Source organism: Petromyzon marinus, chromosome 40, assembly GCF_048934315.1.
Source record: "Petromyzon marinus isolate PM22_M1 ecotype Great Lakes invasive population chromosome 40, UKy_Petmar_22M1.pri1.0, whole genome shotgun sequence".
In the NCBI taxonomy this organism is placed as follows: domain Eukaryota; kingdom Metazoa; phylum Chordata; class Hyperoartia; order Petromyzontiformes; family Petromyzontidae; genus Petromyzon; species Petromyzon marinus.
The window spans coordinates 5866114-5878558 of NC_133706.1; the positions used below are offsets into that span (position 1 = coordinate 5866114).

The 12445-nt window shown below is 44.7% G+C and overlaps 2 protein-coding genes across 2 annotated transcripts in view; both read right to left on the minus strand.

Moving 5' to 3' along the window:
* Positions 1–12371, minus strand: part of LOC116950744 (uncharacterized) — a 29941-nt gene extending 17570 nt beyond the window's left edge. Inside the window, exons 1-5 of the mRNA XM_032968769.2 lie at positions 12246–12371; positions 11433–11590; positions 3011–10068; positions 1726–1793; positions 1023–1180 (exon numbers count right to left, since the gene is read on the minus strand). Of these exons, the coding sequence (XP_032824660.2) occupies positions 1023–1180; positions 1726–1793; positions 3011–9967 (7183 nt within the window). The 5' untranslated portion in view covers positions 9968–10068; positions 11433–11590; positions 12246–12371. The remainder of the gene's footprint in view (positions 1–1022; positions 1181–1725; positions 1794–3010; positions 10069–11432; positions 11591–12245) is intronic.
* LOC116950674 (uncharacterized) overlaps positions 11580–12445 on the minus strand; it is a 49292-nt gene continuing 48426 nt past the window's right edge. The window contains exon 11 of the mRNA XM_076073055.1: positions 11580–12313. Coding sequence (XP_075929170.1) covers positions 12242–12313 — 72 coding nt within the window. The 3' untranslated portion in view covers positions 11580–12241. The remainder of the gene's footprint in view (positions 12314–12445) is intronic.

The following is a 12445-nucleotide window of genomic DNA, read 5'->3' on the forward strand; positions in this document are numbered from 1 at the left end:
AGAGCTCTAAATTGACGTCACCATCCCTCACGGACCATACTTCAGTGCGAATTGGAGAAGGGGGGCCCTGGACCGGTTCAGATATCACACGCCACTGAAATTAGCCATGGCCGGGAATTGAACTCGGGTTGCTAAATTGATCAAAATCAGAATTTTTACTCATACTGGAGGAATCTGATGAGCTATAAAGCTCTTTTTCATATGTCCAGTCGGGGCAGGTCAGAATGTTACAACAAACAGTACAAAAACATTATAGGAGTGCAAAGTATAGGAAAGGTAAGCAAATCACACAAAATTACAATCTATAAAAAACTAAACTATTTTTTACATTATCAGGTAAGGCCCACTGAGCTATGTAGCTTTTTTCAAGAAGTGATCTGGCCACAAATAATAGTGGAAATGTATGTCAGCAAAGTAATTTAAGGGCATTTTACTGAGATAAATAAAAATTTGGTATTTCAAAAAGCAAAAGACCTTTCACCGTTATGGGAAATTGGTTGAAAACATATTTTATGCTTTATATCGACAATGCCAGCCACCTAATTGATTATTAAAATCCGTACACACTCCACCTCCACAGGGTGGGTTTCAGGTCAAATATTTCAAGGTATCAGATGATCTAATATTCAGGACCAATTTCTGGTTTGTTTTTATATTTTAATATTGCCGAATGTATATGTATATACTGCTTATAATTGCCATGAATTACACAAATAAATGTCATAATTTTAGTATTAACATTTGAATACAAAGTGTGTAAAATCAATAAAGCCGTAATTATAATGTAAAGCTTTCTATATTCTAATCCTGTTATATATATTTTAAAGGTTATTTCACACGTCGTCACAGTTACGCCACGTATCGGTACTTTGCTGGGAAAGGTGCAGAAGTGACGGGATAGCGTTTTCAGATCTCTCTGAAACGCCAAAACAAATCTGGATTGTCCAAAACTTTGTAAGTAGGCCCAATATTAGGATGTTTCGGATTAATTGGAAAACCAGGAAGACATCCGTCATACCCACCATCCACAGAGTTGCTGCCACAAGCAAGAACGAACGCCCCCAATTCATTTCCTCCGTGTGTGCCATCAAGGAATTTCTCGTGAACTTCTTCTGCCAGGATGTCTTTGTCTTTTGGCCTTTTAAACTTCAGGGTTCCGTGGCAGTCCACCGAGCCTTCCCTAGGGAACAAAAGAAACAAGGCCAAACGTGTAAACGACAATCACGATGCGAGCCAAAGATTTAATAGTTGGTTTCGGATTTAACGATGTGTTTAAAAAAACAGTGATGGTCAACTCCGATGGTAAGCCACAGATGCACTGCAGGCTACATAAACCACTTTAAAGGAGTGTAACGGTCAATTCTTCTTGACAACCTGAATGTGAAATTGTAAGTTGTTGCTCTGCATCTACATCAGAAGCCGTACGGCAATAAGAACGGTCAATTGTAGTGTAAGAGACATGTGTGTGAGGCAGGGATTAATCAAGTTGATTTTGTTTAACCACGCGAGGACTCAAGAGACCATGATGTAACAGTGACCTGGGGACAAAAGCAGGAATGTAATGGTACAGCAATTAAGCAAGTAGAAATGAGACCACAAAAAAGACAACCACGTGTTATGGCACCAGTGACACTGGCCGTGATGACTTATTTGGCTTGACCTGATTGTCTGCCGCTTGCTGCTGAGCAAACTTCGGGAGCGAGAGAGTGTAAGGTGACGTCTCACCTGAACGAATGCATATTGCTCCGCCTGAAGTATTTTGACAGCGGACCGCTTTTGTAAATGGATTTCACCTGTGGAATGCAATATAACAGGCACACACAATTCTAGCTCACGTGCCATTCCAGTAGTTGAGTAAAATCTAGATATAAAAGTAACTGGTTCAACATCAGCCATGGTTAACCCACTTCTGGATTGATCATTTTATCATGAGGATATACATACATGACTAATGTTGTTAAATGTTTAAAATAACTCGATCAAACTAGTTTAAATTATATACTGTACAGTATTTTTTAAGACTTTATATGCACATGATGTCCATTAAGATTTCACACATCATCAAAGATATATAATTAAGCAGGCACCTCCAATTAGCACGGTTGCCTACGTGCGGTGCGAAAGAAGTTCAACGTACATACGTACGGGGGCGTTTAACCTAAGTTGACAAAACATTATCCGCACGCACTTTTTTCCTTGTGTAAGTTTGCACAAAACGTTCTGGGAGGACAACAATTACGGAGCCTGGCACCACATTGCTGCACTTCACTGTTGTTTGAGTCGAGGTGAAGTGGGGCTCATGAAGATTACCATTCGATGGGTGGTCAGGAGTCGGTAGTACAGTAAGCGGGATCGCTGCTTTCCACCGTTATCCCCTTGTGCGCATGGAACTCTTATGGCTATGTCAGCGTACTCCCGCATGTGAAACAATCATTCAGGGTATATCATGGGAACTTTTTGCCACTATTAAAGTATTAAAAATGAGTATAGGTTTTACCCTTGTATGTTCACCACAAGTAGCTGTGGTTATCGCAGACTTGATTACTTGCAAAAGGTAGATATTTGATGTTTGAACATCTTAACACCTGTTTTATTGCCAGAAAGGGTAAAACCTATTCTTCTTTTTCATAATCATTCAGGGTTTGGCCAAACATCCCAACGATAGCACCGCCCTCCTAAAAAGGTCTGTGTTGCTATTGATTATTGTTGGCTGAGACGTACTGTAGCTGAAAGGTCAAATGTAGGATTCATCCCTCAACACGATACACTGCTTATACAGCGAGGTTGGCACGGGACCCCTGGCGCACGGAATGAAATGGGGGCCACCCTGAACCAATTTCACACTCTTCGTGGGCCCGGTACCTGGGCACCTCTGGCTCATGGGGCCTGGTGCAGTTGCACCGCCTGCACACTCCGTAATAGCTGCGCCACTGCAAAAGATGAACAACGGCCTTCACCTGTAAATGCATGTCCAATATACATTCATTACGAGTCACTCAATGTTCCATACCTCCTGATTCAAATTGCTCGACAGTTGTTGGAACGCGTCCGAGCTCCGATCGCGAAGCTCCGGGACAAACTCCTTGTTGAGAACTTTGAACCTGAGGCTGAACGTCTGCTCGTCGGGAGACTCGGATAAGCGGGGATCGGGAGCCGCCCTGGCGACCATCGTCTCGTTCAGCGTCGCCGGGGCCTCGGAGGCCCGAGACTCGGCGGCCGTGGTCAGGGCGACGGTCGTTAACGCGGCGATGGACGAGAACGTCGCCGTCGGCAGTGAAGCTGGAGACGTGACAGCCTGCGACGGCGTTGAGGAAGGCGCACCAGGCGACCCTGATGATGCCAACGATGGCGTTGTTTCTTGAGATTTCGGAGATGTTGATGCAAGAGAATCAGAGAGAGTCGCTTCCTCCGTGCGCGTGAGGTGGCTTGACTGCTCAGACGTAAAAGTGGCTGTTGCGCGTGAAGCGGCAGATGTAGAAGCCATGGATTCCGGTGATGAAGCCGATGCAGATGGCGATGAGGAATATAGAGCGGATGGTGAGCCACTGGGTACTGAGGAGGACGGTGTTGTTTGCCGCGATTCTGGATGTGTCGAAGTGAATGAAGTTGGTCCCGAAGTCTGGTCAGACGATTCGGATGCCGTGAAGGTTTGAGGTGAAAATGTATCCGTGGAAAGAGAAGCACCTGTTGACGCAGATGCTGCATGTGTCGATGACAATCGGGAAACGGGTGATGTGGACATAGGTAGCGGAGTTATCCTAGAAGCAGCTGTCACAGTTGAGACAGAAAACCCAGAAGTTAACGCTTCAGTCTGTTGTGACTTTTGCGATGTGACATCAGTCACAGCTGATGGAGGAGCAGTTGATGCAAATGACAAGTCGGTGAACGGCGGTGATTCTGGAGATGTTTGATCAGATATGTCAGATGTCACGGCGGTTTGGGATGAATATAGCTCTGTAGAAGCAGAATCGCTTGGGGACGCAGAAACGAACGATGCCTCAGGTGTTGTTTGCTGTGACACTGCAGATGTGGACCTGGGGCTCATAGGTGATGGTGTTAGCACAGGCGCGCCAGAAGCAGCCGTCACAGTTGGTACAGGAACACTTGAAGCCATTGTCTCTGTCTGCTGGGACACCGGTGATGTGAGATCAGTCACGGTTGGTACAGGTGAACTAGACAGTGCTGATCCAGTGTACTCTGATTCTGGAGATGTGATATCAGTGAACGATGATAAAGCAGAACTAGACAGTAGTGATTCTGTGTACTGTGATTCTGGAGATGTGATATCAGTCGCAGATGATACAGGAGAACTAGACAGTGGTGATCCTGTGTACTGTGATTCTGGAGATATGATATCAGTGATAGATGATACAGAAGAGCTAGACAGTGGTGATCCTGTGTACTGTGATTCTGGAGATGTGATATCAGTGATAGATGATAAAGCAGAACTAGACAGTGCTGATCCTGTGTACTGTGATTCTGGAGATGTGATATCAGTAACAGATGACACAGAAGAACTAGACAGTGCTGATCCTGTGTACTGTGATTCTGGAGATGTGATATCAGTGATAGATGATACGGAAGAACTAAACAGCGGTGATCCTGTGTACTGTGATCCTGGAGATGTGATATCAGTGATAGATGATACAGCAGAACTAGACAGTGCTGATCCCGTGTACTGTGATTCTGGAGATGTGATATCAGTCACAGTTGACACCGAAGAGCTAGACGGTGGTGATCCTGTGTACTGTGATTCTGGAGATGTAATATCAGTGATAGATGATACAGAAGAACTAGACAGTGGTGATTCTGTGTACTGTAATTCTGGAGATGTGATATCAGTGATAGATGATACAGCAGAACTAGAGAGTGCTGATCCTGTGTACTGTGAATCTGTAGATGTGATATCAGTCGCAGATGACAAAGGAGAACTAGACAGTGGTGATTCTGTGTACTGTGATTCTGGAGATGTGATATCAGTCGCAGATGACACAGAAGAACTAGACAGTGGTGATCCTGTGTACTGTGATTCTGGAGATGTGAAATCAGTGATAGATGATAAAGTAGAACTAGACAGTGCTGATCCTGTGTACTGTGATCCTGGAGATGTGATATCAGTGATAGATGATAAAGCAGAACTAGATAGTGCTGATCCTGTGTACTGTGATTCTGGAGATGTGATATCAGTAACAGATGACACAGAAGAACTAGACATTGCTGATCCTTTGTACAGTGACTCTGGAGATGTGATATCAGTGATAGATGATACAGAAGAACTAGACAGTGGTGATCCTGTGTACTGTGATTCTGGAGATGTGATATCAGTCACAGTTGACACAGAAGAACTAGACAGTGGTGATCCTGTGTACTTTGATTCTGGAGATGTGATATCAGTGATAGATGATACAGAAGAACTAAACAGTGGTGATCCTGTGTACTGTGATCCTGGAGATGTGATATCAGTGATAGATGATACAGCAGAACTAGACAGTGGTGATCCTGTGTACTGTGATTCTGGAGATGTAATATCAGTCGCAGATGACACAGAAGAACTAAACAGTGGTGATCCTGTGTACTGTGATTCTGGAGATGTGATATCAGTCGCAGATGACACAGAAGAACTAGACAGTGCTGATCCTGTGTACTGTGATTCTGGAGATGTGATATCAGTGATAGATGATACAGCAGAACTAGAGAGTGCTGATCCTGTGTACTGTGAATCTGTAGATGTGATATCAGTAACAGATGACACAGAAGAACTAGACAGTGCTGATCCTGTGTACTGTGATTCTGGAGATGTGATATCAGTCGCAGATGACACAGAAGAACTAGACAGTGGTGATCCTGTGTACTGTGATCCTGGAGATGTGATATCAGTGATAGATGATACAGCAGAACTAGACAGTGGTGATCCTGTGTACTGTGATTCTGGAGATGTAATATCAGTCGCAGATGACACAGAAGAACTAGACAGTGCTGATCCTGTGTACTGTGATTCTGGAGATGTGATATCAGTCGCAGATGACACAGAAGAACTAGACAGTGGTGAACCTGTGTACTGTGATTCTGGAGATGTGATATCAGTGATAGATGATAAAGCAGAACTAGACAGTGCTGATCCTGTGTACTGTGATTTTGGAGATGTGATATCAGTCGCAGATGACAAAGCAGAACTAGATAGTGCTGATCCTGTGTACTGTGATTCTGGAGATGTGATATCAGTAACAGATGACACAGAAGAACTAGACGGTGCTGATCCTGTGTACTTTGATTCTGGAGATGTGATATCAGTGATAGATGATACAGAAGAACTAAACAGTGGTGATCCTGTGTACTGTGATCCTGGAGATGTGATATCAGTGATAGATGATACAGCAGAACTAGACAGTGGTGATCCTGTGTACTGTGATTCTGGAGATGTAATATCAGTCGCAGATGACACAGAAGAACTAGACAGTGCTGATCCTGTGTACTGTGATTCTGGAGATGTGATATCAGTCGCAGATGACATAGAAGAACTAGACAGTGGTGATCCTGTGTACTGTGATTCTGGAGATGTGATATCAGGGATAGATGATAAAGCAGAACTAGACAGTGCTGATCCTGTGTACTGTGATTCTGGAGATGTGATATCAGTCGCAGATGACATAGGAGAACTAGACAGTGCTGATCCTGTGTACTGTGATTCTGCAGATGTGATATCAGCGATAGATGATAAAGCAGAACTAGACAGTGCTGATCCTGTGTACTGTGATTCTGGAGATGTGATATCAGTAACAGATGACACAGAAGAACTAGACAGTGCTGATCCTGTGTACTGTGATTCTGGAGATGTGATATCAGTCACAGATGACACAGAAGAACTAAACAGTGGTGATCCTGTGTACTGTGATTCTGGAGATGTGATATCAGTCACAGTAGACACAGAAGAACTAGACAGTGCTGATCCTGTGTACTGTGATTCTGGAGATGTGATATGAGTGATAGATGAAAAAGCAGAACTAGACAGCGCTGATCCTGTGTACTGTGATTCTGGAGATGTGATATCAGTGATAGATGATAAAGCAGAACTAGACAGTGCTGAGCCTGTGTACTGTGATTCTGGAGATGTGATATCAGTGATAGATGATACAGAAGAACTAGACAGTGGTGATTCTGTGTACTGTGATTCTGGAGATGTGAGATCAGTCGCAGATGACAAAGCAGAACTAGACAGTGCTGATCCTGTGTACTGTGATTCTGGAGATGTGATATCAGTAACAGATGACACAGAAGAACTAGACGGTGCTGATCCTGTGTACTGTGATTCTGGAGATGTGATATCAGTCGCAGATGATATAGGAGAACTAGACAGCGCTGATCCTGTGTACTGTGATTCTGCAGATGTGATATCAGTGATAGATGATAAAGCAGAACTAGACAGTGCTGATCCTGTGTACTGTGATTCTGGAGATGTGATATCAGTAACAGATGACACAGAAGAACTAGACAGTGCTGATCCTGTGTACTGTGATTCTGGAGATGTGATATCAGTCACAGATGACACAGAAGAACTAAACAGTGGTGATCCTGTGTACTGTGATTCTGGAGATGTGATATCAGTCACAGTAGACACAGAAGAACTAGACAGTGCTGATCCTGTGTACTGTGATTCTGGAGATGTGATATGAGTGATAGATGATAAATCAGAACTAGACAGCGCTGATCCTGTGTACTGTGATTCTGGAGATGTGATATCAGTGATAGATGATACAGAAGAACTAGACAGTGGTGATTCTGTGTACTGTGATTCTGGAGATGTGATATCAGTCGCAGATGACACAGAAGAACTAGACAGTGGTGATCCTGTGTACTGTGATTCTGGAGATGTGATATCAGTGATAGATGATACAGAAGAACTAGACAGTGGTGATTCTGTGTACTGTGATTCTGGAGATGTGATATCAGTCGCAGATGACACAGAAGAACTAGACAGCGGTGATCCTGTGTACTGTGATTCTGGAGATGTGATATCAGTGATAGATGATAAAGCAGAACTAGACAGTGCTGATCCTGTGTACTGTGATTCTGGAGATGTGATATCAGTCGCAGATGACATAGGAAAACTAGACAGTGCTGATCCTGTGTACTGTGATTCTGTAGATGTGATATCAGTGATAGAAGATACAGATGAACTAAACAGTGGTGATCCTGTGTACTGTGATTCTGGAGATGTGATATCAGTGATAGATGATAAAGCAGAACTAGACAGTGATGATCCTGTGTACTGTGATTCTGGAGATGTGATATCAGTCGCAGATGACACAGAAGAACTAGACAGTGGTGATCCTGTGTACTGTGATTCTGGAGATGTGATATCAGTCGCAGATGACACAGAAGAACTAGACAGTGCTGATCCTGTGTACTGTGATTCTGGAGATGTGATATCAGTGATAGATGATACATCAGAACTAGACAGTGCTGATCCTGTGTACTGTGATTCTGGAGATGTAATATCAGTCGCAGATGACACAGAAGAACTAGACAGTGCTGATCCTGTGTACTGTGATTCTGGAGATGTGATATCAGTCACAGATGACACAGAAGAACTGAACAGTGGTGATCCTGTGTACTGTGATTCTGGAGATGTGATATCAGTCACAGTAGACACAGAAGAACTAGACAGTGCTGATCCTGTGTACTGTGATTCTGGAGATGTGATATGAGTGATAGATGATAAAGCAGAACTAGACAGCGCTGATCCTGTGTACTGTGATTCTGGAGATGTGATATCAGTGATAGATGATAAAGCAGAACTAGACAGTGCTGAGCCTGTGTACTGTGATTCTGGAGATGTGATATCAGTGATAGATGATACAGAAGAACTAGACAGTGGTGATTCTGTGTACTGTGATTCTGGAGATGTGATATCAGTCGCAGATGACACAGAAGAACTAGACAGTGGTGATCCTGTGTACTGTGATTCTGGAGATGTGATATCAGTGATAGATGATAAAGCAGAACTAGACAGTGCTGATCCTGTGTACTGTGATTCTGGAGATGTGATATCAGTCGCAGATGACATAGGAGAACTAGACAGTGCTGATCCTGTGTACTGTGATTCTGGAGATGTGATATCATTGATAGATGATACAGATGAACTAAACAGTGGTGATCCTGTGTACTGTGATTCTGGAGATGTGATATCAGTGATAGATGATAAAGCAGAACTAGACAGTGATGATCCTGTGTACTGTGATTCTGGAGATGTGATATCAGTCGCAGATGACACAGAAAAACTAGACAGTGGTGATCCTGTGCACTGTGATTCTGGAGATGTGATATCAGTCGCGGATGACACAGAAGAACTAGACAGTGCTGATCCTGTGTACTGTGATTCTGGAGATGTGATATCAGTGATAGATGATACATCAGAACTAGACAGTGCTGATCCTGTGTACTGTGATTCTGGAGATGTGATATCAGTCGCAGATGACATAGGAGAACTAGACAGTGGTGATCCTGTGTACTGTGATTCTGGAGAAGTGATAGAGGAAACAGATGCCACAATAGGTTGACTTGTTTCAGATGCAGAAGCCACAGAAGATACGGATGATACAGAAGAACCCACAGATGATGATGGGCCACTTGATGTAGATGATGATGATGATGACAGTGTTGTTTGCCATGATTCTGGTGAAGTTGGTTCTGATGTCTGTTCAGATGAGTCAGATGTTTGATCTGAATATAGGTCAGTAGAAGCAGAGTCACTTGGTGACACGGAAACTAATGCTGCCTCAGAGGTCGTTCGTCGTGACGCAAGAGATGTGGAGAAGGGACTCGTCTGACGTGAAAGAGGCGATGTAGATAGCGCGCTGACCGACGACCCTTGCCCTGAGGACACAGTCGGTGGGATCATCGTAGAGGCAGCCGTCACAGCTGTCACAGGTGCACTTGATATTCCTGCTAGCGTTGACGCAACGGCCATTGATACATCGGTTTGGTCAGATTCGGATGTCCTTCCTGGGAGCGTGGCTACGGTCGTGTAAAGAGTGGTGAACGTACAATCTTCAGCATCCTGATGTACGTCTGAAAAGATAGAAAACATGAAGTTAACTAACAAGCAAGGGAATATTTAGCACACGCCACGAGATTTGAAACACATTTCGAGAGCAGCAGTCGAATTAGGAGCTCGCTCGGGAGCTCGGGAGCGCGACCTCCACGTAAATGGTGTGTGACGAGTTGGGGGTGCCATTCATCCAGCAGTGCATAGAGCACGGCTGATGACGATGGCACAATAACTCGGGGTGCGACAAAGAAGGGGGCATTCAGACACTGACTCGTACTGTATTTCAAAGCAGAATCGGAAATAATCACAAGTTTATTTCCCTCCAAGTAAAGCCCCGTTGGACTTAGAGGCTCTTTTTCAAGGGCGACTGGGCAGGCAGACAATTAGTGAGCAGGTTGGTGAGTGGGTGAGTAGGTTAGTGAGCAGGTGGGTGAGTGGGTGAGTAGGTGAGTGAGCTGGTGATTGAATGGGTGAATGATTGGGTGATTGGGTGTGTTAGTGGATGAGTGGGCGTGTTAGTGCCTGAGTGAATGGGTAAGGTGACGGGGCGAGTGAATTAGTGGTTGAGTGTGTGAGTCAGTGGGTGGGTGACTGTGTGGGTGACTGACTGGGTGAGTGACCGAGTGAGTGGGTGAGGGGGGTGAGTAACGCCAATTGAGCTAAGAAGGTCTTTGCAAGGGCGACTCGACCGGCAGACAACATCAGAACGCTGCTGGGCTGTCGTCTTGTTTCAGCTCGAAATGAAACGTTGGCTAGCAGCTCCTTCCCCCTAAGCAGCCAAATCAACGCCAATTCGGTTCTGAGACGCAGCAACACCATCTAGCATCTGCACAACGAGCCAATTCGCTCCGTCTCCGCGGACGGGGTTACTGGGGGCACGTTTACTCGATGTAAAGTAGTGAAATATGCAAAGGCCCAATATTCGGAAACAATTGCCAATTACTTGTTGACTATAACTGTATGCATTCCAGATCTCTCAAGAACATGTGGAAGTGATTGTTACAAACTTGACGAGCGTATTCCTGTACAAGTGCTCGAATGAATTATTTTCAGTAACACTCCCGGCTTAATTTCCGCTGGATCTTTTTTTTCTGCAGTAGTGCTGACCCACGTCCAGAATACCCCTCGCCACGGCTCTGGCTACTTGTGACGGGGCCTACTCCAGTCTACGCAGTGACCTGGGGACACATCCACTGAGTGAGACGTGAATCCCTGAGGTGAGGGGAGGAGCAGAGGGATGAGGAATGAGCGGAGAGAAACTTGAGGCAAGGGGATTCGCGAGGAGGCTGAGGCAGAGCCACTCAACCCATCATCCATGTGGGGTCTGTAAAACAAGGCCCGCTTTGTGCGAAGCGCCGGTAACAACACATTGCACGGTACGTACCATCTACCGAAGTGCTGCCACACGCAAGGGCAAATGGTCCTAGGGCATTGCCTCGGGTCGTTCCGCCGACGAACTGCTCGTGAACATCTTCTGCCAATATCTCCTTGTCTTTTGGCTTATTAAACTTCAGAGTTCCGCCGCAGTTCACCGAACCTTTGCTAAGAAATACAAAAACAATATATATATTCACATGTGAGTCACACACTGAAAACGTGCGACATTAGAGAAGTTTTATCAGCTGAATGTTTTATTGTTCTTACTCCGCTAGTTTACACAGGAAAGCTGCATCGAGTCTCAACTCTTTCTCGAAAGAGTCCTGCCAAGTTTTTGTGGATCATCTTTACGAGAAAATAGTTTCCCCCCCCTCCCTCACTTTCAACTTTAGTTAGAAAGCGTGAATAATAAATAATACACTCGTGTCGATCAACAACCAAAATGGGTTTCTGAACTCCCAAAGTTTTCCAAGCAGCATTTCCTAAAAAGCTGCCGTCTAATGCCCATCAGCAGGGCGTGATCCACTGAACGAATTCCGTCCCCATTCCCGGTGGTTCTAGACAAGAGCCCTCTATGAATCACGAGGGGCCGCTTTAGCAACATGGTATGTGTGATTGTTGAACTTCGTTCGCACCGTACGTAGCCCACCCGTGCGAATTGGAGGTGCGGGGGAAGGACAACAACCTAAACAATGTATATACTGTATGTTGAACTTCTTTTGTACCGTACGTAGCCAAACGTGCTAACCACATTGCACTATGGTTCACAGTAATAATAATAATAACAGCAATAAACAGATTTGACTGCTACTTTTGTCACCTGAACGAATGTATTTTGCTCTGTCGAAAATGCTTCGAAAGGGGCCCGCTCTTGAAAATGGATTTCACCTGTAAAGTCACAGACAGGGAGGAAAACACCACGCGGGTCGAATTCCAGTGCACAACACGGCCGCTTCAGGCACTGGACCGCAATGTACGTGAAACTATAGACACGTAAAGTTTGATGCGCTTTGGTAAAAA